Below are 26,878 nucleotides of genomic sequence, written 5' to 3'. Positions count from 1 at the left end.
TGAGCCAAACCAAAGATAAAATCCCCTTTAATTTCAGATTAAACTATTTTCAAATTCAATTTACCGGAGGAAGAACAGCTGAAATCACCTCGGTAGTAAAAATGGTTTCTGACAGTGACCTAATTTTAATTATTTTCACTCCTGATTTTCAGAAAATTCTGAAAAAAAACCTACTTTTTGCATGATCTTGCAGACAACTCTCTGAAGAAAATGCAACGCTTCATGAACATGTTGAGAAGGAAAGCAAGGAAAAGAAACGGCTGAGCAGAACGAATGAGGAGCTGGTCTGGAGACTCCAGACTGGTGAGCCCGTCAGTCCCATCAAAATGTCCTCCTCGACTTCGAACTTCCAGTCTTCTCAGGGCACACTCCCACCTCCAGCAGTGAGCGCCAACCCAAGATGATGAAAAAAGATCAGAATGAAAATATGTGGGCCATTTTATCGCTATCCCTGTTATGTCTGAAGCTCAGCTCTAACTGCTGAATATAGTGCTTGGTTCTTCTCAAAGAGAAGCCACCATTTGTGCTTTGAGCATGCTTGTTAGCATATAACGATAAGCAAAAGGGATTGCTTTTAAATCTCTGGTCGGTCTTGCTGATGTGGGTCACTGACCCTAATGCAGATTCAGTTCATTATTTCTAGTAAAGTTGTACCCTGGGGAGTCCGATCTGAGAAAGCTCTTCCAAAACAGCCCTGGGCCTACTGTTAATGCCTCTTGTTGACCAGGTATGCAAAAATCAAAAGATTTTCCTTGATCATATGGGCTTTCAAAACATTTGTACCTATGTCCAAATTTATCTTTTCATATTCCCTTCAGTAATACATTTTAAATAGTTCAGGATTTTGCTTCTTGCTGTTAGTGTTAAAACAAATGTGCAAAATAATATATTTTTACACAATTGTCAAAATAGTTTGGTTTGTTGCCTCTTTTATCATCTGCAGATGATGAAACAAAGGCTCAAATACTTAAAACCTCAAGTGATGAGCATTTAGCATTAATGAACAGAATGCCAGGAGACAATTCTCCCTGAAGGATCACTGAAGCAAGACCATTAATACAATCTGAAAATTGGTGCCTCTTGCTTGTACAGATTGTATTTCAGACTTAATTCTAAACTGTCCTGTGTGAACTAAAATAAATATTTTTGCTACATCGTCACAAAATGTCAGCATATTTTCTAAAAGATCAAGAAAGAAATCTGTAACATTTAAACAGCAGCTGGGGCTGAACTAGAGTAAATCAGTGACATCAGCAGCTGTAGATATGGATATGGAAGAGATTAAATCTAAAAGAGCCTCAGAGATAGAAAATCAGCCTGCACTCAGTTTTAAGCTAATGCATTAAAATTCTAAAAGCCAAAATATTACAGGTTTGGGAAACAATAACAGATGAGAAATGCATTTGTTAAATGAAACAACCAAGAAATAATAACAAAATAATTAAATCATAATTAGCTGTTCCTTGAAATTAGTTGAGGATTCATGTCCAGTCCCTATAAATTGGAAAATTGTACCAAAACATATTACAAAAGGAAATATATATTTACAATGCAATTATAATTTTGTGAGGTATTTCACAGAAATATCAATGCAGTTTGTTTTAGTCAATTGCTAGCTTTGCAAAGTTAAAACTGAATTTGGGCACACAGGCTGCCAAGAGAGCAGTGGGTACAGTCATACAGTGCATCTCTAAATTGATAGCTGTAATTTGTCAAGGAGGAACATTTAATGAAAATTTTAAGTTGGAATCATAGGGAACTGCAATTCAGATGCAGTGAGTTATTATGTTCACTTTCATTAAATGATTCAATCTGGAATTAGCCAGAAAGAGGCTGTGGCATTATTTTGACCCTTTTGGTTTACTCTACCAGATTCATCCTTAACTGAAATCATTCTGAGGCTACCTTGGTGAATTTTGTCAGTGCCTTTGCAGTATTACAGTGCTAGATAGTTACCTTCACTGGTGGGCTGGAGTATTTAATGTTGTTTGGGGATTACACAAACAGAATGTGTAATGTGAGAAGCAGATAAATCTATCCAATAGACACAAAATGCTGGAGTAACTCAACGGGACAGGCAGCAACTCTGGAGAGAAGGAATGGGTGACGATTCGGGCTGAGACCCTTCTTCAGACTGAGAGTCAGTCCTGACTCACCCATTCCTTCTCCCCAGCGATGTTGCCTGTCCCGTTGAGTTATTCCAGCATTTTGTGTCTATCTTCAGTTTAAACCATCATCTGCAATTCCTTCCTACGCAATCTATCAGATAAATCACTTCCAGAGGCACCACGCTGAAATTTACATTCATTCCATCCCAGTTGTGTGATTAATTTTACATAATCTCTTCTGAGACTTTGTCCAAACCACAATATTAACAACTTTTTACTAATACTTAAAATGGGGGAAAAGCTACATAATAATTCTTAGTTTAGAAAATTCAAGTTTATTGGAGATAATTACCGTTAAGAGAATATAAGTGTCCCTTAGACTTAGGATAAAGTCTTAAGTTTGATCAAATAGAAGGAATATTGCTTTGTATGCAAGCATGCTATATGTAAGCTGGGAGTATGCAGGCTGTTCATTAGATCAAATCATAATGTAATGAATAAAAAGGGAGCCACGGTTTGTTATAGGTTTTGTAGCATCTGCAAAGCACTAACTCAGGTTTAATTAAATTTACTGGTGAAAATGGCATTAGATGAGGGCTCATGTTTGCAAACCTGTTATAAACCTCACTACTAGCTACTTCTGGCCCTGGACCATCCCACATCTTGCAATCATATGACACTCCATGTATACAGGATATTGCCCTGTACTGGTTCCTTGTTACTGGCCGCTTTTTATGCATTTGGTCTGCAACTGCCACAAAGAATGTGCGCAATGTGCAAGATACATCTTCTGGATGCACTGGGACGCATCTTCAGTGATGTGACCTGGGGTCATCAGGTGTTTCGGGTCTCACAACATCAGACACCCTCGCCCAGGCGACCCAGCCAGGGTTGATCAGGCCTCGACTTGCGTCCCAACAGCAACTGCTCACGGATCAGCCCTCTTAATCCAAAGCCATCTAGTGGCTTTCTCTGCGGCTTCGCTTGCGAATTGAATGGCCCTCTTCTTTGCCAGCCCCGTAATGCACAATTGGTTGAGGACTTTGCAGAGTGAGCGTCCTGCAAAGCCTCTACAGCCTACCTCTACGGGTTCATAGCATATCTTCCAGCCTCTGTCCCTGCAGATCTCCACCAGTTCCTGGTACTTTGCGCGTTTCCTCTCATTTGCTTCTTCCATACGCTCTTCCCAGGGCACTGTCAGCTCCAGAATGATCAGCTGTTTTGCCACTTCGGAGGTGATGATTATGTCTGGCTGGAGTGATGTTACTGTGATGTGCTGCGGAAATTTCAGCTGTTTGCCCAGATCGACGTGCAGCTGCCAGTCAGTGGCCGTTTTTGAGGCGGCCCGCCCTTGTTTTTTGTTGCGGTCGAGGCTTCTCTCCAGCTTTGTCAAAAATGATTGATTTCTTCGGGGCATGGTGGTGTTTGCTGCTACTGATGGCAGTGGCTATGCACTCAGCAACCACCTTAAGCACCTGGTCATGGCGTCACCGATAGCGACCTTTGCCAAGGGACTTTGGGCAGCTGCTGAGGAGATGTTCTAATGATCCCCTTCCAGTGCAAAGTGGGCAGGAAGGTGTCACACTCTTGTCCCAAACGTGGAGGTTTGCTGGGCTTGGTAGGGCATCCTAGACAGCTTGGACAAGGAACTGGACGCACTGGAAATCTGCCTGCATGATGTTTGACCCACCGTCCTGCTCACACGCTCTTCCTCCACACCTGCACGGACCTCTTCATGGATGAGATGGTGTCTCTCCTTGCCCTGGGCCTTGCCAACATGGGTCTTAGGGAAGTATCCCAAGCCCGCTCTGCCAGTTGCTGACTCCCACCAATGCCTTTTGTCTTAGGCGTGACTCTGCCACCTCCACTGCTTTCTCCGCCCTCCATTTCCTCCCTGTTCTCACCTCGATGCCAGCCGATGACACCTTTTGGTCCCTGGAGTCCCTGTACTGTAGAGCTTCGCTTGTCCATGCCACCATAAACTCTTCAGTGAGACCACTGAATGGGAGCTGCAAGATGTTACTGGTCCCGTACAGTGCTGCACTGTTGAGGCTGTGGGGAAGGCCAAGCCATTTGCGAAGAAAGCCACTGATCTTCCTTTCGAGGGACTCAACTGTGGTCAATGGAACAGCGTAAACCAGGAGAAGCCACAGGACACGGGGCAGGATGGAATGCTGATAGATCCAGGCCTTGAATCTGCCAGGCAGGCCTGACTTGTCGACTTTGGTGAGCCAGGCTTCAAGGTCTTCGATGGACTTTTGAATGGCGGCAGAGTCTTTCAGAGTTGCGTCAAAAAGCTTCCCCAAACTCTTGACAGGTTTCTCAATGATGGAGGGAATGGCAGTTCTGGATAATAAGAAGTGGAATTTGTCAGTCACCTTCCCCTTCTTCAGCACCATGGACCTTGACTTGGTTGGATTGAAACTCATCCTTGCCGAAGTAATAAGTTTCTCAAGACCTTGGAGGATCCACCTACTCCTTGGGACCGATGTTGTGGTGATGGTAAGGTCGTCTATAAAAGCTCTTATTGGGGGCTGTCGTACACCAGACTTGGTTAGAGGGCCTCTGCATTCCACCTCGGCTGACTTGGCCACCATGTTCATGGCAAGAGCAAAAAGAATAACAGAAATGGTGCAGCCCGTTATTATTACCTTTTCAAGCCCCTTGCCAGTCTGATGTTTCTGACCCAGAAGTCACCTTCAGCCTAAAATTATGGAAATAATCCAGGATCAGGACCTTGATCTTACTGGGAACATGGTGGCGGTGTAGTGCAAGCTCAACCAGTCTGTGCGGCATGGAGCCATAGGCATTGGCCAGGTCCAACCACAGAACAACTAGATCGCCTCTGTTTTCATGGACTTCTCTGATGAGCTGCGTGACTACTCCAGTGTGCTCCAAGCAGCCGGGAACTCCAGGAATCCCCCCCTTCTGCACTGAGGTTGATGTAGCTGTTTTTGAGGAGAAACTCAGTTAATCTTTGGGAGACAATGCTGAAAAACACCTTCCCTTCCACGCTCAGCAGCGAGATTGACCGAAACTGATTGATGTTCTTCGAGTTTTCCTTTCGGGATCCAAACTCCCTGAGCGCACCTCCACTGGTCAGAAACTCTCCCCCTTCGCCAAACCACCTTCAAGATCTTCCATAGGTGTCGAAGGAGCTCTGGGCAGCGCTTGTACACTATGTATGGTACGCCACTAAGGTCTGGTGCAGAGGCTGAGCCTTGATGACCTCCTCAACCTCCTTCAGACTCGGTTCCCTCAGATTGAACTCTGTTGTTGGGGGGGCTGGGCTGATGAGAGCTTCGTTGGGTTCAAGTTCCTGTTCCCTCATCGGATCGCTCAGGGTGTCATGGAGGAGCACATGAGGCGGCCACTGCGCATGTCCCTATGTAATCGCCTGGTGAAGCCAAAGGGATTGGCAATGAATGCAGTTCGCTTCCTGGCTCTCTCTTCCTCTTCTCCTGTGCCACTCTGCTCTGCGAAGGGTCATAAGCCTTTTCCTAAGGATGTTTCGTAGGTCGGCCAAGGCTGCTTCTCCTCTTCGGTAGATATCTTGTACTGGTTTTTGAGGGTTCGAAGCTCCTGCCGCAGTTGATGTATTTTGGTGGCCCTGCGGTTCATGGTGTAGTTGGTGGGCTTGGTGTTACCTTTCTCACCATGGCCAAATCTTTCAGAGGCATAACTGACAATGATGGCAGTCATTGTTTGGAGTCGGCGATCTGCATCTCCTTTGGCTAGGGCTTGAATGATGTTGGTCACGTCTTTATCAAACTGCAGCCATTCATTCCGGTTGCTGGCTGGTGGCCACTTAATCCGTTGCTGTGGAACTACTCTGCAGGGGTTGGGAGACTCTGGTGCGTGGAGGGACTGGGCTCTGTGGGGTGAGTCCTGGCCGGGCTCCTCCTGCGTCTCACCAAGTTCAGGGCCTGTGCGCTGCACCTCTTTCTCCTTCTCCGAGCATTTCATTCGAGAGTTCCTTTAATATCATTCTTCCCTTTGTTCAGAACAGAGATAGAAAGTACAGAGAGCAGAATTTAATACATATGTAAACTGATGGACCTCTGTTAATAGACACAAAATGCTGGAGCAACTCATCACGACAGGCAAAATCTCCAGAGAGAAGGAATGGGTGACATTTCAGATTGAGACCCTTCTTCAGGCTGATCTCTTAATATAGTTTTGGCAAATTTTACAGATTTTTATGGGTGATCCAGTTCAATGTTAGCACCAGGTCTGGTAGAAGTGTGGTGCACAGAAAGCAGGTGAATTGTTCCATGCGTTTTTTCCATTAACAATGATTCCAAGGATAGGAAATGTATCACTTTAACCGTAGAAAATATCCACAAACAAAACTTTAAAAACTTGATCTTTTGATGAGAGGGTTCCAAATTTGTCTGCAGGTGCCAACTCAGCTGTAGGGCTACACAGCCATATGTGGATGCTGAAAAGAGTGGAGTTGGGGGGAGGGGGAGAGAGAGAGAGAGAGAGAGAGAGAAGTGGTATAAGCAGCCCATTACTCCTCTAACTACCCTCCTGCACTTCTCCAGTAGTAATGTGTTTTGCAGAGAAGTTAGTGGCCAATGAAGGACCGAAGCTCAGATATCAGACATCCAATTCAGTGTGACACAGGGAATGTCTCCATACATTCACGTCATCCTCGCCATTTGCACTTCATGCAGATGGTCATTCTTAGCAGAACTGATGTCAATGGAAACATTGTGCCCTGCAAACCCATGACAGAATTCTCCAGTCTCTACAGGAGTGCAGTGCAGCTGGGATGCTTGCCAGTACATCACATGTTGCAGCAACTCCAGAAATACCATGTTTGTCAATGGTCTTCGAGGTGCAGGATGCTTGTCCTTCTGCATAAACTGCACTGCTGTTCTGTTTCATCATGTTAATTATCTCCTGGTCCAGATTTATCACAAGGATTAAGAGGATCAGCTGTGGTCTCTCCCTCTCCCTTGTGCTCTATAGTATACTGCCGCAGGAAGGAGACGCCAGTGAGAATAATGACATATGTTGAACACATGGGGGTCAGCAAACAATGGTTACACTGTAGAAAGTTGAAGCTGAATGTTAGAAGTGGCTGAATTACTGCAGGCAAGCATGGATTTGTAAAGCAGGCTAGTGCTAGGAATGGCTCTTTTGGAGTAGACTCGAGGGAACAAATTCACATGTTAGACGAAGGTGGAGACCGGAATGTTGGTGAATCTTGCTGTCACAAAAGGCAGGAACAAAGTACCACATTACTACTGCTCCATTTTCTACGCACTTCCTCCATTAGCAGCCCTATTAGAACCTGACAGCGAGCGTTCCAATACCATCTATCACTTAATATCTAAAACATACTATAAAACAGTGGGGTGAAACTGGGTGGTAGATATTGTTAGTTCATTCAGAAAAAGGTCACCCCCTGAAGTCACAATTCAGTCTTAGAAGTGGTAGTTTGACAGACTTTAATCCCCTCTTAAGACCAGAATTGCTAAAACCAATTAGATGGCAACAGTCAAAACCAATTCGTCAAAATGAGATCTCTTAACTCAACCCAATTAGTGCTTTACCTTAAGCATCTGTGGATATGGGGTGCTCCAACACTGGAAATGTAATCATCTATCGAGTCATCTGCGACCACAAAAATGCTTTCATTACATACAGCTGTTCTATGACAGGTTTTATTGATGCAGCAACAGTGCATTGTGCATATCTTAACCACAGGAGATCAGAAACAATGTGATTATTTATATGCAAATTAAACTCATTTCTGGGCAATTTCAAGAGTCCTTTCTATTTACTTGAAGTGTAGATCTGATGAGTATCTGAAAAAAAGTGTACAGATAAATAAAAATCAGGTATTTATAATGTCCACACTGATTGGGTCTGTGTCCTGTGGACACAAATGCAAGTTTGATATGTAGAATATGCCGAGTGTCATTTAGTTCTAGTCTTTAATGATCTGTGAATTGTATTTATTTCTGCCAATTGACCAGGAATATGTGAAAATTGAGCGTAATACAGCACTGTATTCTGTATGTATACATACATGTTCCTACACAATAAAAGATGGAAGCATGCAAGTAGCTTAAATTGTATTCCATTTGTTAATTTATAGACATGAAGTAACTGATTTTTTTAAACACTCAAAGTCTTAGCTTACTTTGGAAAGCAAAAGATATCATAATCCTTTCACATTTGTTTAAATTAATTAATAGGTTGTTCTCAAAACCGATTTGAGCAGTGTATAAAAAAAGGAATAACTGGTCAGTTACAGGTTAAAACTATCTTTACATGACCAGATTCATGTACCTCTTCTCCAGCCAGTCAGCTCAGAAGCCATCCACATGGCAACAACGGGTAGCCCCTCACTAAACAACACACCAGCAGAGGTCTACATATTTCCCTTTCATCTTAAAGAAAAAGAATTGCATGTACAGTGAAACTCCATAATCCACCGTACAATTGTTTGGAAATCCTGATGGTTCAATATCTGGTTTACCAGGCCCCAGTTCCTGCACCCCATTAAAACACTGCAGCCGAGGTTCTTACATTTCCTTCAAATTTCATACATTTGCGAGAGATTGTTTTTATCCTTCTGTGTAATATCTAAAGCATATGTTGGGAGAATTATTTGAAATAACATCTAAGAGTAAAGGAAATCTGCCAGTCCAGCATCAAAGTCCCATTGTTGGAGTTTTAGTGTAGTTCAGAAAACAATCCAGTAATGCGTTTAAAAATAAATAAACCTTTGCCGTAAATTAGAGTTACAATCGTTTTAAGGATGTGTTTTGGTTATTTGTTATCAATTGGAACCCCGTTACCAGTTAATTTTCCATGTCTAAATAATGCAGTGTACACAAATGGCCAAATTAAAATGCCATTTAAAAAAAGCTGTTTATTTAAAATATGCAAGAACACAAAAGTCAGAAACAAAATCGGCAAAACAATCCATTTGTTACAGATGAATGCAAAATACATATTTAGTATATAGAATGCTTAGTATTCTGCAGAATGACTTAAAAAAATTATGTATTTTAACACCCGAAGAACAGCAAATTGCGCCGGACAATAATTTACTGAAAGGCAAAACAAAATAAGTACAATTTCATTTTTTTTACATAATTACAAATCCTCAACCATACGATTATATACAGAAAACCATCCCATTTCTGGACTGAAATCACTTGGCTATTTACATGATATCACTAAACAATCCACTTTAGAAAAAGTACAATATTTCATGTTTATTTAACCTTCAGTGCCCTCCATAATGTTTGGGACAAAGACCCATCATTTATTTATTTGCCTCTGTACTCCACAATTTGAGATTTGTGATAGAAAAAAAATCACATGTGCTTAAAGTGCACATTGTCAGATTTTATTAAAGGGTATTTTTAGGCATTTTGGTTTCACCATGTAGAAACTACGGCAGTGTTTATACATAGTCACCACATTTCAGGACACCGTAATGTTTGGGACACATGGCTTTACAGGTGTTTGTAATTGCTCAGGTGTGTTTAATTGCCTCCTTAATGCAGGTATAACAGAACTCTCAGCACCAAGTCTTTGCTCCAGTCTTTGCATCACCTTTGAAAACTTTTCTTGCTGTTTATCAACATGAAGACCAAAGTTGTGCCAATGAAAGTCAAAGAAGCCATTATGAGACTGAGAAACAAGAATAAAACTGTTAGAGACATCAGCCAAACCTTCGGCTTACCAAAATCAACTGTTTGGGGAACACCATTTAAAAGAAAGAGCACTGGTGAGCTTACTAATCACAAATGGACTGGCAGGCCAAGGAAGACATCCACAGCTGACGACAGAAGAATTCTCCCTAAAATAAAGAAAAATCCCCAAACACCTCTCTGACAGATCAGCAACACTCTTCAGGAATCAGGTGTGGATTTGTCAATGACCACTTTCCGCAGAAGACTTCATGAACAGAAATACAGAGGCTACACTGCAAGATGCAAACCACTGGTTAGCTGCAAAAATAGGATGGCCAGGTTACAGTTTGCCAAGAAGTACTTAAAAGAGCAACCACAGTTTTGGAAAAAAGTCCTGTGGACAGGTGAGATGAAGATTAACTTATATCAGTGTGTTGGCAAGAGCAAAGTATGGAGGAGAGAAGGAAATGCCCAAGATCCAAAGCATACCACCTCATCTGTAAAACACAGTGGGGGTGGGGGTGTTATGGCCTGGGCATGTATGGCTGCTGAAGGTACGGGCTCACTTTTCGTCATTGATGATACAACTGCTGATGGTAGTAGCACAATGAATTCTGAAGTGTATAGACACATCTTATCTGCTCAAGTTCAAACAAATGCCTCAAAACTCATTGGCCGGTGGTTCATTCTGCAGCAAGACAATGATCCCAAACATACTGCTGAAGGAACAAAGGAGTTTTTCAAAGCTAAAAAATGGTCAATCCGTGAGTGGCCGTCAATCACCCTATCTGAAAACCATTTAAATGCCTTTTAAATGCTGAAGAAAAAACTGAAGGGGACTGGCCCCCAAAACAAGCATAAGCTAAAGATGGCTGCAATACAGGCCTGGCAGAGCATCACCAGAGAAGACCAGCAACTGGTGATGTCCATGAATCGCAGATGCATGCAAAGGGTTTGCATGCAAAGGGTATGCAACAAAATACTAAACATGGCTACTTACATGACATTGCTATGTCCCAAACATTTATGGTGCCCTGAAATGGGGGGACTATGTATAAACACAGCTGTAATTTCTACATGGTGAACCCAAAATGTATAAAAATGGCCTTTATTAAAATTTGACAGCGTGCACTTTAACCACATGTGATTTTTTCTATTATCATATCATATCATATATATACAGCCGGAAACAGGCCTTTTCGGCCCTCCAAGTCCGTGCCGCCCAGCGATCCCCGTACATTAACACTATCCTACACCCACTAGGGACAATTTTTACATTTACCCAGCCAATTAACCTACATACCTGTACGTCTTTGGAGTGTGGGAGGAAACCGAAGATCTCGGAGAAAACCCACGCAGGTCACGGGGAGAACGTACAAACTCCTTACAGTGCAGCACCCGTAGTCAGGATCGAACCTGAGTCTCCGGCGCTGCATTCGCTGTAAAGCAGCAACTCTACCGCTGCGCTACCGTGCAAATCTCAAATCGTGGAGTATAGAGGCAAATAAATAAATGATGGATCTTTATCCCAAACTTTATGGAGGGCGCTGTATTTTGTTAGAATTTGTTGCTTTTTTTAAATCATCTCTTTGCGTTAAATAGCAAATTGGCAATTAGGTGGAATATAGACAATAAAACAACAGTAAGAACAATTAGCAGGTCAAGATATTTGTAACAATTCTTCTCGTAACATTATACTGCAATATCCTGTAAACCTAACCACTTTCTTTCCACTCTATGGTGAAAAGTAATATTTGAAAATTCTGTACCTAGTCCTAGAATTATTATGCACCAAGATTACTTCAAAATCTATCTCACAAATCATTTTCAGACAGTGATTTCAGGTAAAAAGCCCAACACAGCCAAATTCAAGTGTTGAAAATATTCAGAGATCATTTGAAATGAAATTACATCTTGTAAACATTGGTCAAACAATTATCGCCAGAATAAAGCTACTGTATTGCTATATGGAAGCAGCAAATTTGGTACTGTCAGATGTGCTAGCTGTCCAGTTATCTGACTCTTGAGAGTGTAACATCAGACCAGTACCTGAGATAGCAAAGACAACTAACACTCTCATGGTGTGTTGCATTTAACCCAAATCTACAAAGGCCCACTGGTTCTCATTTTAATACGCCTGATAGTCACCAGTGAAGCATCGTCAATTTTTACTCACACCTGTAGCGACAGTTTACCTTCCTTTTCCATTTCAAGGATTTGCTTTGAATTTAAACGTAAGCCTCCTGGACTCGAGGATCAAGGTGTAATGCCAGCAAAACAGAAAATTTTGGAAACTAGAACCTAAAATGGTAATCCGATTTCTCTTTTTGACCAACCGATTTGAGTAATTCCAGCATTTTCTGTTTTTGATTCAGATTTCCAGCTTCTAATTCTTTTATTTTATTTTCGTTTAATGTGACACTGCAAAGTGGCACACTGGGCCAAATGAGACAGGAAAGGTCATGTCGTTCCCTGTTCATTTGCATAGCTTCATCAAAGCATCCCTTCCCATTCTCCAGGTAGAAGGGAAAGAAAATACAATCCATATATTTTTAGTTCCCTCACTTACTGCTCAACTCCACCCTGCTTTGCTATTGGAAAATAAATATGGTTTGAACACAAAATTGTCTCCACAATAGACAGTGACCCTTATTTTTTCTAAACTATTTGAAAATTAGTGGGGGGGCGAGTGGACTAGATAAAATCACAGGAAGTAAACAGGCTCTTGATCAGACAGATGAACATTGAATACAGGTGGTGAGTGGCAGCAAGATTTTTGACTTGCACATGAGCATCTTATCATACCCCCAAAGATAGATCAGTAGGTTGCACTCTATATCTCCCGAATGACTAAGTGGACACCATGGCAAAGCAGAGTGAGAAGGCATGATGTTCCCAGCTCACTTGTGTATTACTCACACTTCCATATACTTTACAATGACACTCTTGCTTTCACATTTGACCAAGTAAAAAGTTGTACTGTCACTGAAAAACAAGTTACTTTCGTTTCAACTTCAATAGCAATCAAACAAGAAATCAGTTGTTTCCTCCTTTTTATTTAATAGTTTCTCTCTAAATAACCATAAAGCCAAACCATGTTAGTCAAAATCTTTCAAAGCTTAAGGCAAGACACAACAAAAGCTAATTACAACTCTTCTAATGCAAATGTAAAGCATGAAGCAACGCACTGCATCCTTCAACTGAATGAGTGAATAATTTTAAAAATAATGTCGCATAATGTCAAAGAATTTGGGTTGCCTTTTCTCCCCTTTGAAGTACCATATAATGGGTTTGCCCATTTGACCCTCACCCTGGGGAAATTCCATGGGATCTGAGATAAATGTCCTTTAACAGCTGAAGATAATTGTCACTGGATTATTCATCAGTGGCTAAGTGACTGCAGCTTTTGTAAACAGTACTAAAAACAGAATGAGAGATCATTTGTGGGTTAGATGTTTTATTTTGTTGGGCAAGTTCACCTGGCACCAATGGCTCACATGGTGCCAGGGTCCCACCAGATGTGGTGTTTTATATCATATCTATTATTAAAGCTTCAAAAACTTTAAAACATCTTAAATATGTGTCAAAGTCATATTAACCAAACTTACATGCCAAATACATTACCCAAGGCATTATTGTAATTCCCTGTCCTTTATATGTTTTAATTTAGAAATCATATCAAGCTTGTGATACAAAAGAAAACCACAACTCATCTCACAATCAAGCTCATATTCATTAATTTTATGCACCAGAGGACACTCACTAGGTACATTCTGAATCACATCCTTTCAGGATGTACCTAGTGAGTGACAGCTAACACTGCAGCTTGAAGTGCAATTCCTGTCATAATGCAAGAACCTAAATTATGTCTAGCAAGTTCGCATTAACCAGCAAATGTTCAAATCAACTATGTTAATCAGCAAACAGCTCGACTGTGATTGAATGAGGAATGGATATTGATTAGAAAACTAGACATCTGTCCTACTCTTCCAAATAGTGCCATCTAGTCCACCAGATGAGGCTAACAGGCCCTGATGTGAGGTCATTGCAGCAGCCTTCAGAAGTGCACTCCTCCACAGAGTGGGACTTCACCTCTATAGTTCTGATTGAAGCAGAAATGCAGAGCAGGAGAGGGGACTAGATCAACTGATCTGCAAACTCCCACTGCCCAGTTCACATTTTACACAATGCAGCGATCCTTTGGCTACACCTGCCCACCCCAAAAATATGCTGCACTAAAAGTTTTAAAAATGCATCAATAATATAGATTTAATTTCAGTACTGTTAACTTTCAGCACTGCACTGTCAATAGCAAACATGTAATCATCATTTAGAAAAACTGGAACCAAAGTTATAAATGTATCTTTGATTAGAAGTCACTCCCACTGGAAATTGCCGTGCTGTGATTTTCAAATACATGCAACAGTCTACAGCAAAATCTTCCACTGGTACCGAATGTTCATGGAAACTGACCCTCTCACTGAATGCGTTTTTCTCATATATTCTATTTTTAATGTTGGCGGAGGACCTTCCCTACTGTAAATATTTCTGTTTTTGGTAATCCATTATTCTTCAAAAGATGTTGTATGTACTCTCTATGACACAACCTTTCATAGTCAAATAATCCCTGAAATTTTTCCCAAGTACTTCTGATCACCACAATTTTAAATTGCCCATACCTTTGTCATTAATGTAATTATTTAATTATTCTTCACCAGGATATCAATACATTTCTTCTTTTCTATTTTGGAAGTAATGCAAACACTTCTGATATCTTAACTCTCAGAATTGTACCTTCTTACTTCTTGACTCGTGTGTGAATTTACACTTTATGGATTTATTCATTCTTGTAACATGCTGTGAAACCCTGCAAACTGCTTTACATGTGGCCTCAACGTCATATTGTATAAATTGATAAGTTACATATTAATTATAAACCATTTTTATAAATATAAAATGGTGATTTAACGGTTTCACCATCATTCTATCCCCAAACCCCCATCCTCCCCCTTAACCCGGCCCGAGCTCAACGATTCTTGCTATTGAGGGCGTGCAGCGTAGGTTCACTAGGTTAATTCCCGGAATGGCGGGACTGTCGTATGTTGAAAGGCTGGAGCAATTAGGCTTGTATACACTGGAATTTAGAAGGATGAGGGGGGATCTTATTGAAACATATAAGATAATTAGGGGATTGGACACATTAGAGGCAGGAAACATGTTCCCAATGTTGGGGGAGTCCAGAACAAGGGGCCACAGTTTAAGAATAAGGGGTAGGCCATTTAGAACGGAGATGAGGAAGAACTTTTTCAGTCAGAGAGTGGTGAAGGTGTGGAATTCTCTGCCTCAGAAGGCAGTGGAGGCCAGTTCGTTGGATGCTTTCAAGAGAGAGCTGGATAGAGCTCTTAAGGATAGCGGAGTGAGGGGGTATGGGGAGAAGGCAGGAACGGGGTACTGATTGAGAGTGATCAGCCATGATCGTATTGAATGGCGGTGCTGGCTCGAAGGGCTGAATGGCCTACTCCTGCACCTATTGTCTATTGTCTATTCTCCATTCAAAAATCTCTATCTTCCTTAAATCTCCCTTTGCAGCATCTTCCATTTCTTTGCCTCACTTTTAGTCACCCACATCTTACAATCTTGAAATAGTTCCTTAAAAAAGAAATGGCGACTCCATCTCCTCTAGAGCTCTTCTGAACTCCAGCTTTTAACCAAAGTCTGGGCTCGGCTGACAACTTTAACCCCTTGTGGTGAAACACCAGGAGACGTTGCTCTACCTGAAGCAATGACATCAACTAAAAACACCGTTTTCCTGTTTACAACAGTGAAAAATCAGTGACCTTGTGCAGTTACATCATCTTATAATGGGGAATTATTTACCAGCAGTCTATTAATTAATTAATTAATTAAGCACCATTAATTATGACCACTTGCTATATGAGTTTTCACAATCAATTCACCTGTTTAAGCTGCAAATTCCTTTTATTTATTTATTTACACCCATGAACTCGTGGGCCACAGGTGCAAATCCCAACATGATGTGCAAAACCCAACATGATGTGCAATTTTGAATTTGATAAATTCTGACATTTGTCACCTGGCATGGAATACAATGACCATGGACATAATTTTCAAACACTAAATCATTCACTAATATCCTTTAAGGAATGGAATCCCTGTGCGACTCTAGTATTGTTATGGAATGGTTTTAAATACTATTTATAAATTCCACCCAGTGTTATACTGACCCCAGGATGCGATGCGTCACATGTTGCTACACACACAGCACCATCCATGATTAAAATACGTCCAATACTCAGTGGCAAGGACTTGGCATTTTGTTATTATCAATGACAATCATTTGGACATTGCCATTAATCATTTCCAGTGCAATTTGATGCCGAAAATTTACTCTGTACCTTTTGCTATCACAGAGACAACCTTTGAAAATTTGCTTACGGGTTTAGTAGCTTGCTAGTCCTATTCACCCAACACTGCATAATGTGGTCTGTGATTAAACCTAAATCTTGCAGGTGTTCGCATTGTAAATAATGACAAGAATCTGCCTTCCATTCCACTGCCGTCACATAGCTTTCAAGATAATTAACTATAATGATTTGTTGTCTACCAAACTGGATGTAATCGTGTATACACCGTTTCCTGGTACTTTCATTGCTCTTTCTCGAGTTCAAATTTCTGCTTTCAAGCAAATTTATATCAATGGATAAATCTTGCAATAGCAGATACATGGAATAAAGTTCAGTTTTTATAACAAGCTCATGTCTTCAACTTTAAAGTCGACACTGATATGACAGGAAGAATATTCATGCATATGATGCTTGGGCTTAATTAAAACATAATAGCCCAAGTTTCCTGATAACAATGCCTGTAGATGCTTCACTGCAAGCCTTAGGCTGACATCTCTTGATATCAGAAATGGTTGGTTAAATGTTTGATAAGACAAAAACATCCCAATAAGATTTTCAAAATGAATGCAAGCCAACAAAAAAACTAGAAGGTCTTTGTTCTAGATTGTTAAATTTCCATTTGATCAGTGAATATACCATTCCTCACTGTTTGCAATAATGTCATACAAACTAATTTCTAGTCATAAATGTGATATTTAGTGCTTAAGGAGAGTCACTTATTTCCAGAATTTAGGTAAAGAACACCTTCCCCAATCACCTTAACTTTGTGGGAATTACTTCTATGATTTTGTTAATCAGCACCCTACAGGAAATCGAGCATATTGATTGATTGAGTTGTCAATGCTGGTTCAAATAATTAACCAGCTGATTTTAAAGATTGTAAATGGTGTCACTAACATTCAACAGAAGCTCCTCTCTGGAGGAGAAATATTTGATGAGACAGATTTCAAGCCCAAATTCCTAGATAAAAATACAAACTTACACCTGTAACTAAAGATCGATGCACTATCGGAAGAACAGTAAAATGACAACTTTAACCATGTGAATTTTGTTCCCACAGAAGAACGCGCAAAGACAATGTAACATTACCCACTGGAAATATTATATAAATCTGAACTATAGAATCAGACCAATTATTGGGATGATAAATGAAATTAAAAGTTCATAGCAAAAAGCCATACTTAGCAAAAGTATCAGCATCAGAAAAAATCTTATTCTGTCCCCACATAATAAATTCCTTTCTTTGCTGGATTTACTACAATGTTTCATTCAGCATCTAAATTTTAAAAAAGTCAAAGGAAACAGTTTGAAATTGTAGCTCATGGGCAGGAAATATAACTGTCCACATTGTTTCAGCATCCTGTACTGAAGCTTAAGGAAAGTAATGCAGCATAGAGATTCTTAGCCCAGGTAAAAATAAATATTTTTTATACTTTCTATCAACATTCTACAAGTGCTCACTTGACCAAAGAAAGCATTTCTTTTGCAAAAATATATATCCACCTACACTTTGTGTGCATAATCACAAGCTAAAAGTTCAACATTCCCAACAATACTCGTCACTAAAACCCAATAAATAGCTCTAAAACCATTTTGATCATTTTGTTTGAACCATCTATTCCTTGGTGTAAATATTGTTACCGGTATTTTGGAGGTTATAAGAAAACAAGGAGTTGAAGTAACGTAGCAACGTCACCCTCAGTCACAAATGCTCACTGGTACTCAAAACCCTCACCTGCATGTGCGAACAAACATACTCCCTCCCGACATGATGCGTAGCATTAATTTAGTTGTATTTTTAAATGTTCAAGTTAGATGCCAGATACTTAATTAGAAGAAAGTGAACCTGTTGATTTAAACATCATCCTCTGTGTTCCTACTATCTGCAGGATACTCATCGATACCGTGTAAGAAAGCTTCCTTCTCTGGAGGTACAGCCTCTCCATTTGACACACGCACTGTGTCCTTAAAGACCCTTGCAGTTCTGTCAGTGGGATGACTGGAAGAACTAGATTCCGAGCTGTTGCGTATTCCGTAAGCAAAGTAAATGACACAGCCTGTCAAAAAAAAAGGAAATAAAAAGGCATCTTATTTGAAATTTAACTTCATTCTGAAAGCTGCAGCCATCCAAAAGATAAATTTCCCCAAATTAATTTTTAAAAATTATCTGGCAATCATTTATTCATTATCGCTACATTTCCTCATGTAAATATTCCCACATTTACAATCAGGTTAAAAAAAAAAATATTTGATAGGGTTGGACACAAAATACTTGAGAAACTCAGCAAGTCGGGAAGCATCTCTGGAGAAAATGGACAGGTGATTTTTCTGAAGGGCCCTGACCCGAAATGTAACCTATCCAATTTCTCCAGAAAAGCTGCCTGACCTACTCCATTTACTCAAACCCGCTGATTTACTCCAGCATTTTGTGTCTATCTTTGGTATAAACCAGTATCTGCAGTTCAGTTTTATTATATTACCCAGGTAGTAGGCAACTTGCTGTCTTGGAATCTATGCAAAATGTAGTAAATAAACAATTTTTTTCCCTACAACTCGTGTTTCTTGATGCTTGACCCATCCCCAGCTATAACGCAAGATCACCTATACAAAGTATTCTCAGAGGAACTACAAACTGGTGAGCAAAGCAATCCAAAGATACAAATACTTTCATTCTCACCTATTACCATCCAGATAGCGAACCGTATCCAAGTGCCTCTGTCCAACTGCATCATTAGAAAGACATTCACAACAATGCTGACAACAGGCAAGTACGGTAAGAGTGGTACCTAAAAATCATTCGATGAAACAAAATATATATTTTGAGCAAAGTTTAAATTCAGAGAAATCGGTCAAGTAACTCCAGGGACAACAGAGAAAGATCAGGATGCTTACCTTAAATGAGAGTTTTGCTTTGTTTTCCGGTTGTCTAGCAATGATGACAGTGAAAACGATGCATATAAGCATTATTACAAGCAGCGAGCATATGGACCAGGGTTTCCCTTCCAACAAAGGATCTTTTGCATAAACAGTGAATAGGCACAATATCAGAATGAAAAACCCTGCAACAGAAAACAAAGTACATTAGTGCTGTTCCTGTTGGAAACTTGTGAAAGTCTTCTTTGCGGGCTTAGTAGGGATAGAAAGGCAAGATATCATTTGGTACTTTGGTATTCATGGTACTAGTTTTTTTTAAAAATCCTAATTCTTGTCTATTGTGCATTGTTAACATTAATTCTCAAACATCGGTCTCTCATTTAAAGTCAGCAAAGAGATATTCTGGATAACATGAAGTTGGACAATCTGTTAACTATTTCCATCTGCGCATTACCGTCTGACGACTTTCATACCAGTCCCATACATCGCAAGTTTCTTCCCTCTTGACACACTGCCTGTACTATATTCCCATTTGCTTTTCATGGACAACATTTGTAATTATTTAACTTATGATTTGATAATTGTACTCTATAAATTATAGCACATCATTGAAGAAAAAGATTCATGCCAATTTATTCCTAAACACTGAACTCTCCCAGGTCCTTTCAATGAAAATCAGATCAACACTAGCATTTTTCATATTCACTGGCATCTCCCTACATCAGGCCCTTGTAGAATTCACAAATCACTACCCAAAAATTTGCTGTCACGGAATTTGTGTTCAGTTGTTAAGAGTTTCAAAACAGTGAGATGGTTTGCCCTTCCTGCTATTCTTTCCTTTACAGCACATCAAATGATTTGCAAAATAAATCAACTAAAATTTTTACATCAAGGATCATCTGATCACTTCATAAACTTTCTATCTATGCCATGTCCCATCTCGGTAATACCATTTTGGATTGCGTGAATTAATTCTCATTTCTTTTGAACTGGGAGTCGTGATATGGAATAAACTTTGCTCCGACGGAATCTGTGTGTGGGGGAGGGGGAAAAAGAGGGGTAAATGAATTACCTTTAGAATTGCCTTCAGGGCAAAACAGCTATTCACATTGTGTAAGATGTAAGGGATGAAAAATGTTAAAATACTATTTCTGAAATGCAAAACCTGAACAAAGATACTGTAAGCTGGCAGCTCCAAGTAAATTAGTGTGCACGCTACAAAGAACTGAACATTTCTTTTATTACCAAATCAAAACATATCTTGACTGATTCTCTTTCCTACAAGCCCCACCCCTCCAAATTTAACTCAGAATTTATGCGCTCCAATTTTTTTTTACTCAAGCAAAAACAGAATGAGAAATCCCCAAGCATTTTAAAACTAGAAACAAAAGCCAACTTCAGTGAGTGGTTCTGTTCCTTTTCAATTTTGTTCTCCCTTCATATCACACAAGACTCAGTTTTCTCTTTATCCACAACCAATCCATTGAGGACAATTGAGGACACTTTCCTCCAAGAGAATTTGGTTGCATGATTCTGTCAGCTAAACACGAAGCCAAAGCTGTTTATATTTTTAAACACAAGGAACTCCTTATCTGGATTAGGTTTTGGTGCAAGGTGCTTGCTTACTGCACAGTTGGCATTCCCTGCACAGCCACAACTATTAAGCAACTGGGCACCGAGAGCTGGTGTAATGCAGGACGTCAGGCAACATCTTTGGAGCTCCAAAGATGCTGCCTGACCTGCTAAGTTACTGCAGCACTTTGTGTCCTTTTGAGTATTAACCAGCATCTGCAACTTCTTTTTGCAAATTAAATAGTTGGTGTAATTTCAAGGAAGGTAGCTTACAATTTTGCTGCCCAACACAGTCTGACTCACAGCTTTTGTTATTTTACGGAAGGAACCAGCTAAAACAAATCTCTCATATGGTTGTTCCAATAAGTGTTTCTGTTCCAAAAATAATGCTTCAAAACAGGATTGCCTTCACGGCAAAACAGCTGTTTACATTGTGCCAGATGTGGAGGATGAAAATTGTTAAATACTATTCTGAAACGCAAAACTTGGAACAAAGATATTGGCAGCTACATGAAAATCGGTGCACAAGCAACAAAGAACTTTGTAGTGACAATGAATACTGCGTTCTAAAAACTCAGATATCTTTAAAAGCTGTTTCAGAGATACTTTATCCCTCATGCTAAACTGTCTTAGAGCAATAAAGGAAATGCAACAATACCACATAGGAATAGGCCCTTCAGCCAATGATGTCCACGCCAATCCTGATCCACAACTAATCTCATCTGCCCGCACACGGCCAGGATCACATATTTCGTCTGTTCCTGTCTATCTAAATTCCTCTTAAACATTACTATCATATCTGCTTCTACCACATCCCCAGCAAAATGCTCCAGGCATTTACTGTTTCAAAAAAACTTGCCAATCAAATAGTCTTTAAACTCTCCCTATCCTATGTTTAACCTATGCCCTGGGAAAAGAGATTCTAACAAAGCATATTTTTTCTGAACTTTTATCAGCTCATTCCTCAGTCTCCCATGATCCTCAGAAAACAATCCAAATTTGCCCAACCTTATAGCTAACACACTCCAACCCAAGCAACATCCTCATATGCAACTCAGCTTGTAACCTCTTTCCTACAGTGTGGCAATCAGGACTAAGTTTTATACAGCTGCAGCATGACATGCCATTTTTTATACTCAATGCTCCAACCAACAAAGCATGCTTTATAAAACTCTTTCAATGCCATACGCCTTCTTTACTACTCTATCCACTTCAATGGGCGCCTTCGGGGAGCTATGGTCTGACACCCAACGATCCCTCTGCTGATCAGTCTACCTGAGAATCCTGTCACTTTCCTCTTCCATTTCCAAAAATTGATCTCCTCACTTGTCCTTCGGCCATTTCTTTATCCAAATTGCCAACTGATCAATATCCCACCGTGTCCTTTGACAACATTCCTCACTATCCACAATTCCACCAATTTTCATGCTTCAATCTTGAAACTTACCAATCAGTCCACCTACATTTTCTTCCAAATGATTAACATGTTTTAAACAGATGTCTCAGACTGATCCTTGTGAACACCATTGGTCACAGACCTCCTGTCAGAAAAATAGCCCTCTGCCACTACCCTGACTGGTATCCAACTTACAAACATACCTTGGATCCCTTGCAATTTAAATCTTCTGGATCAATCTACTATGAGGAACCATGTTAAATGCTTTATTAAAGTAAACGTTGACAACATCCACTGTCCTATCCTCGTCATCTTCATAACCTATTCAGAAAACTTTAAATTCGAGTCAGGACCTCGATTGCATAAAACCATGCTGTCTATCCCAAACAAGTCCACGTTTTCCAAGTACAAATAAATCCTACAGCAAAGTAACTTCCCCAACAATATCCTTCCAACTTTCCCCAAAGACGAAAGACACATAACTCATTCCATCGAGCTGATATAGAGTGAGACAAAGGATGGACACTGGGATACAAACTACAACAGCCTGCATTTTAGGGGGAAACCAGCACCAGGGAAAGTTATGCTTAATGCTTCTAGTTTTGCCATAATGGAAGAATGTGCCAAGAACAATCTACCCACTGCCCACTGAAAACATTGGGGTACACCAAATTTGCCTTGGAGTATTGATATCGGACATGATGACTATGGACAGAGATTTAGTTTAGTTTTAGTTTAGAGATACAGCGTGGAAATAGGCCCTTCGGCCCACCGGGTCCACGCCAACCAGCGATCCCTGCACATTAACATTATCCTACACACACTCGGGACGATTTATTTTTACATTTACCAAGCCAATTAACCTACAAACCTGTACGTCTTTGGAGTGTGGGAGGAAACCGAAGATCTCAGAGAAAACTCACGCAGATCACGGGGAGAACATACAAACTCCATACAGACAGCACTCGTAGTCGGGATCGAACCCGAGTCTCAGCCGCTGCATTCGCTGTAAGGTAGAAACTCTACCGTTGCGCCACCGTGACCGCCGTAGTGTTACTGGACTGAACAAATTCCATCCAGCAGAAAAATGGAGACACAAGAAACTGCAAATGTTGGAATCTTGCTATCCAATTAAATCAGATATTATACACAAATACAAACAAGTCAAACTCAAGTACAATAGGCAGAGTGAAGTGAAAGAGTGCAGAATATGGGGAAGGAGAAGCAATTTACACCTTGATAAACTTACCAATGAAACCCACACATGTATTGACTAGAGATCCTGACTGCCGGGTAGGGTGCATATTTTCAGGAAATAATAAGGCATTCAATGATAATCTGTCATTTCCTTGCAAAACCTCTGATTGAGATTCACTTGTGCTTGCTGATTCAGTCATATCTGTATCATCAGTGGTGTTTGCCATTTGATATGTTGCATTAGAAAATTGGTCAGGCTGGTATCTGCAATAAGGAAATGGCCATGTTATTCATCTCAACAATCTTTATTTGAAGCCAACTTTCTAAGTCAACTGAAATAGTTTATTAAACTGGCTAGCTGAACTCAAACGGAAAAGCTGCACGAGATTCCCTTGGTGCATTAATAGAAAACCGCTGGGTAAGGGTGTGTATTTTGTCAGCATTGAGTAATCAAAATCAAGGAATTGTAACTTTCTTTTCGGGTCAGATTCCCTCAAGTGGGACAATAATGACGCAATGTTTCCAAAGAGACTAGATAGCATGTTTTCTGTTATCCGTCAATAGGAAAGGTGCAGTACTGGACAAAGGACCAAAACGGCAGAGTAGTTACATCCCCTTTTCATCCTGGCATTACAGTCCTGCTCTTAAACCTCACAGGCTGGTCTGGTACGTGAAAAATAACCCTTTACCTAAAGGCCAGAGGTCTTAAGCGGCATTTACATTAAAGACAACAGATAATTTCCCCGGTGTGGGACGAATAAAGGAATATATTATAATTTGCCCCTGAAGAGAAGCACACTTAAATTACCTGAGCACCAGAACACAAGCAGCCACCAGTGAGTAGGCAAGAAGGGTCCCAATCGACATAAGATCCACAAGATCCTTGAGGTCAAACAAGAACGCCATGATAGCTGCAGCAAGAGAGTAATAAAATTCTAAGTTTCTGCCAATAGATCAATCACTTTAACAAAACATTCAAGAGAATTAATGTATGGTTTCAACACATCACACGCATAGCTTTCCTCATTCTGCAGGTTAGCCTTGCCCTTAGTATGTGGCAAAATAGCAATTGTGCAAGCTACCTATATCTTGGACACATCTGCATGCAAACTCATCTGTGGATGGAATAATGTGTTCAGCCTGAAGAAGGGTACCAACCTAAAACCTCATCTGTCCATTCCCTCCACAGATGCTGCCTGACTCACCGAATTCCTCCAGCACTGCGTGTTTTGAGCAAAAATACAGGTTTGTATAGGCATTCTATGTCACTTGGGCCTCTCATACTACACACAATTATTTTTCCTCTTGGAGTTATTTAGCCAACCAAAGAAGCCATTATGTAATAGCAATGTCCCAAAGAAGGCAACAAAACTAGGTATTTTTGGTGGCGGAATTGGTTGAACATTGGCCAGACTCTCAAAAAAGGTCAGCTGGTATTCAGTGGTCAGTGGGTTTGGACATTTAATACCCACTACAAGCGCATATGGAGTAAATCTCCCCCCAAAAAAGTGTATACATCATATACATGCGCCAGTTGGCAGTGCGTGAGAAAAAGTTTACGTTAAGCTACATTAACAACAGAGTCTCAAAAATTACAATATTCAAACTTCAGAAAAGAAAACATGTCATCAACAACAGAGGGTGGTGGGTTTCTGGAACGAGGGGGTAGTTGAGGCAGGTAAAAAAGGCATTTGGAGAGGTACATGGATAGGTCAGGTTTAGAGGTATATGGACCAAACATAGGCAGGTGCAACTAGTGTAGAGGGGACATCTTGGTCGGCATAGACAAGTTGGAACAAAGGACATGTTTCCATGCTGTAATACTCTAACATGCATAAGGATCAACGTAAATTTATTACAAGAAAAACCCAAAGCCAGTCAAAGAGCAAAGCCTAAACAAATAATTGGTAATTAAGAATCCCTGATATTCTAAACCATCGCTGTTCAAAGGTAAATTTCAGCTGGCCAGACTGGACTTCCTCAACCACTACAGGAAGATGGATGGGCAGTTCACCAATTCAAAGTATCTCTAAACTAGTGTTCTTACTGATACCAGATAAAGACACTGACTGCGCAATCATCGCTGTGCATACTGTTCCGCCTTCTTTGTTGAGACTACCTAGCTAACGAGCTAATCTGCAGCAATCATAAAATTGGGTTTTTGTTTCAAAACACGAGTAAAAGCCAATACATATTTCTGCACAAATTCTGTACTCGAAGCTTATCTCCATACTCACACGGGTTAGCTATGCAGTCACAGTGCAATGTTATTGACTCAAAAATCCACGGCAGTCCAGTTCTTAGAACTTCATTCAAACGCTTACCACAAAGTACCCCAACTGCAATGGTTGAAACTATTGGGGCTTTTCTTTCACTTACACGAGACAAGAATCTGAACAGCAGACCATCCCGTGCCATTGCAAACACAATCCTTGGCAACGGAAACATTGAACCTAATAGGCTGCAAGGGAGAAAGTGAATTTTAAGAGCAAATGACTTGGATTTACAGGGAAGGTAAACACATGGACACCAAAAGGATAATAGAAGCACTTGATTTAAAAAAGGATTTCTTCCAACTTTTCCAATGAGTCCAAACACCGTTTTAAAAATTGATATATGGGTAATATAAATTAGGAAATGTGGTTGTGGCAGGCACAACAATCTGACCAGGCGGCAAAATGTGAATTTGAGTAAGCGGTCAACCACTCTGCAATACTGCTGTGAAGAAATGCCACACAGAATCAGACATTTCTTCAGTGAGTTGAGGGAGGATTTCCAGAGCACATGCACACTAAAGATTGGAGGAGGCCTCTGCTCATAATTTTGAGGGAAAAAAATCCTGGCAGTTCAATAAAATTGAGCGGCAGGGAACTGCTCATTTGGCCCAATACATTTACCTTCCCCGACATTCAGTGTTTGTCAGAATGCCTTACCTGCTACTACCCCTGAGACTATTGTGGCAATAAGTGGCGTTTTAGTCCTTTCGTTGATTCGGGCCAACACCCTGAACAGCAGTCCATCCTCTGCCATTGCATATATTACTCTCGGCATTGGAAATATGGAGCCAAGAAGGCTAATAGAGAAACACAGTCCATCCCATATTAGTATTGTACTATCAAAGGCACAAGCAGTTAATTGCAAACAACCATAAAACAGCCACCTTTATTGAAAGGCATTAAGGAATATTAAACTATCTTTATCCCTCCAATTTCCAAATAAATGTTCTCAAACATGTTGAAAAATATCATCATGTTGATTAGACACCCAGAATGCTACGGCTATTTTAAATGAACATTTACATGAACAATGTAATACTCAATATTGGACTGCACTTCCACTGAAAAGGTCAGGTTACAGTAATAACTAGTTCACCAATTATCTGCCAGAAGGAGTCCATCCTTACCCAGTGAAGCCTTTACTTCACTCTCATCTTTTATTTATCCAGAGAATGTGGACATCGTTGGCAAAGCAAGAATTTGTTACATATCCTTAATTTCCCCATTACATTAGTTTGGTCTAACGTATAGACAAGTTACCAGATTTCCTTTTCTGAAGAGTATCAGTGAATCTGATGGATTTTACTATTAGTACCTTCATGGTTATTGTTACCACACTAGCAAAGGGGGGGGGTGAAAGGGGGAA

The 26,878-nt window shown here is 40.4% G+C and overlaps 2 protein-coding genes and 1 pseudogene across 3 annotated transcripts in view; 1 reads left to right on the top strand and 2 right to left on the bottom strand.

Annotated features, from left to right (window-relative positions):
• The window catches only part of LOC144595200 (microtubule-associated tumor suppressor candidate 2-like), a 128,833-nt gene extending 120,681 nt beyond the window's left edge, over nucleotides 1-8,152 (top strand). The window contains exon 12 of the mRNA XM_078402386.1: nucleotides 194-8,152. Within this exon, the coding sequence (XP_078258512.1) occupies nucleotides 194-404 (211 nt within the window). The 3' untranslated portion in view covers nucleotides 405-8,152. The remainder of the gene's footprint in view (nucleotides 1-193) is intronic.
• On the bottom strand, nucleotides 2,958-6,086 carry LOC144595199 (uncharacterized; annotated as a pseudogene).
• Nucleotides 8,153-15,005: 6,853 nt separating the features above from the next.
• The window catches only part of LOC144595196 (high affinity cationic amino acid transporter 1-like), a 58,665-nt gene continuing 46,792 nt past the window's right edge, over nucleotides 15,006-26,878 (bottom strand). For both annotated transcript variants that reach the window (XM_078402374.1, XM_078402375.1), the window contains 6 exons: nucleotides 26,170-26,309; nucleotides 24,045-24,147; nucleotides 23,289-23,500; nucleotides 19,090-19,256; nucleotides 18,875-18,983; nucleotides 15,006-18,254 (listed from right to left, as the gene is read on the bottom strand). In XM_078402374.1, coding sequence (XP_078258500.1) covers nucleotides 18,052-18,254; nucleotides 18,875-18,983; nucleotides 19,090-19,256; nucleotides 23,289-23,500; nucleotides 24,045-24,147; nucleotides 26,170-26,309 — 934 coding nt within the window. In that variant the 3' untranslated portion in view covers nucleotides 15,006-18,051. The remainder of the gene's footprint in view (nucleotides 18,255-18,874; nucleotides 18,984-19,089; nucleotides 19,257-23,288; nucleotides 23,501-24,044; nucleotides 24,148-26,169; nucleotides 26,310-26,878) is intronic.

This window comes from Rhinoraja longicauda, chromosome 7 (genome assembly GCF_053455715.1).
Source record: "Rhinoraja longicauda isolate Sanriku21f chromosome 7, sRhiLon1.1, whole genome shotgun sequence".
Lineage (NCBI taxonomy): Eukaryota > Metazoa > Chordata > Chondrichthyes > Rajiformes > Arhynchobatidae > Rhinoraja > Rhinoraja longicauda.
Note: the sequence above shows the minus strand (reverse complement) of the source record. Positions and strands in the feature narration are given on the sequence as shown.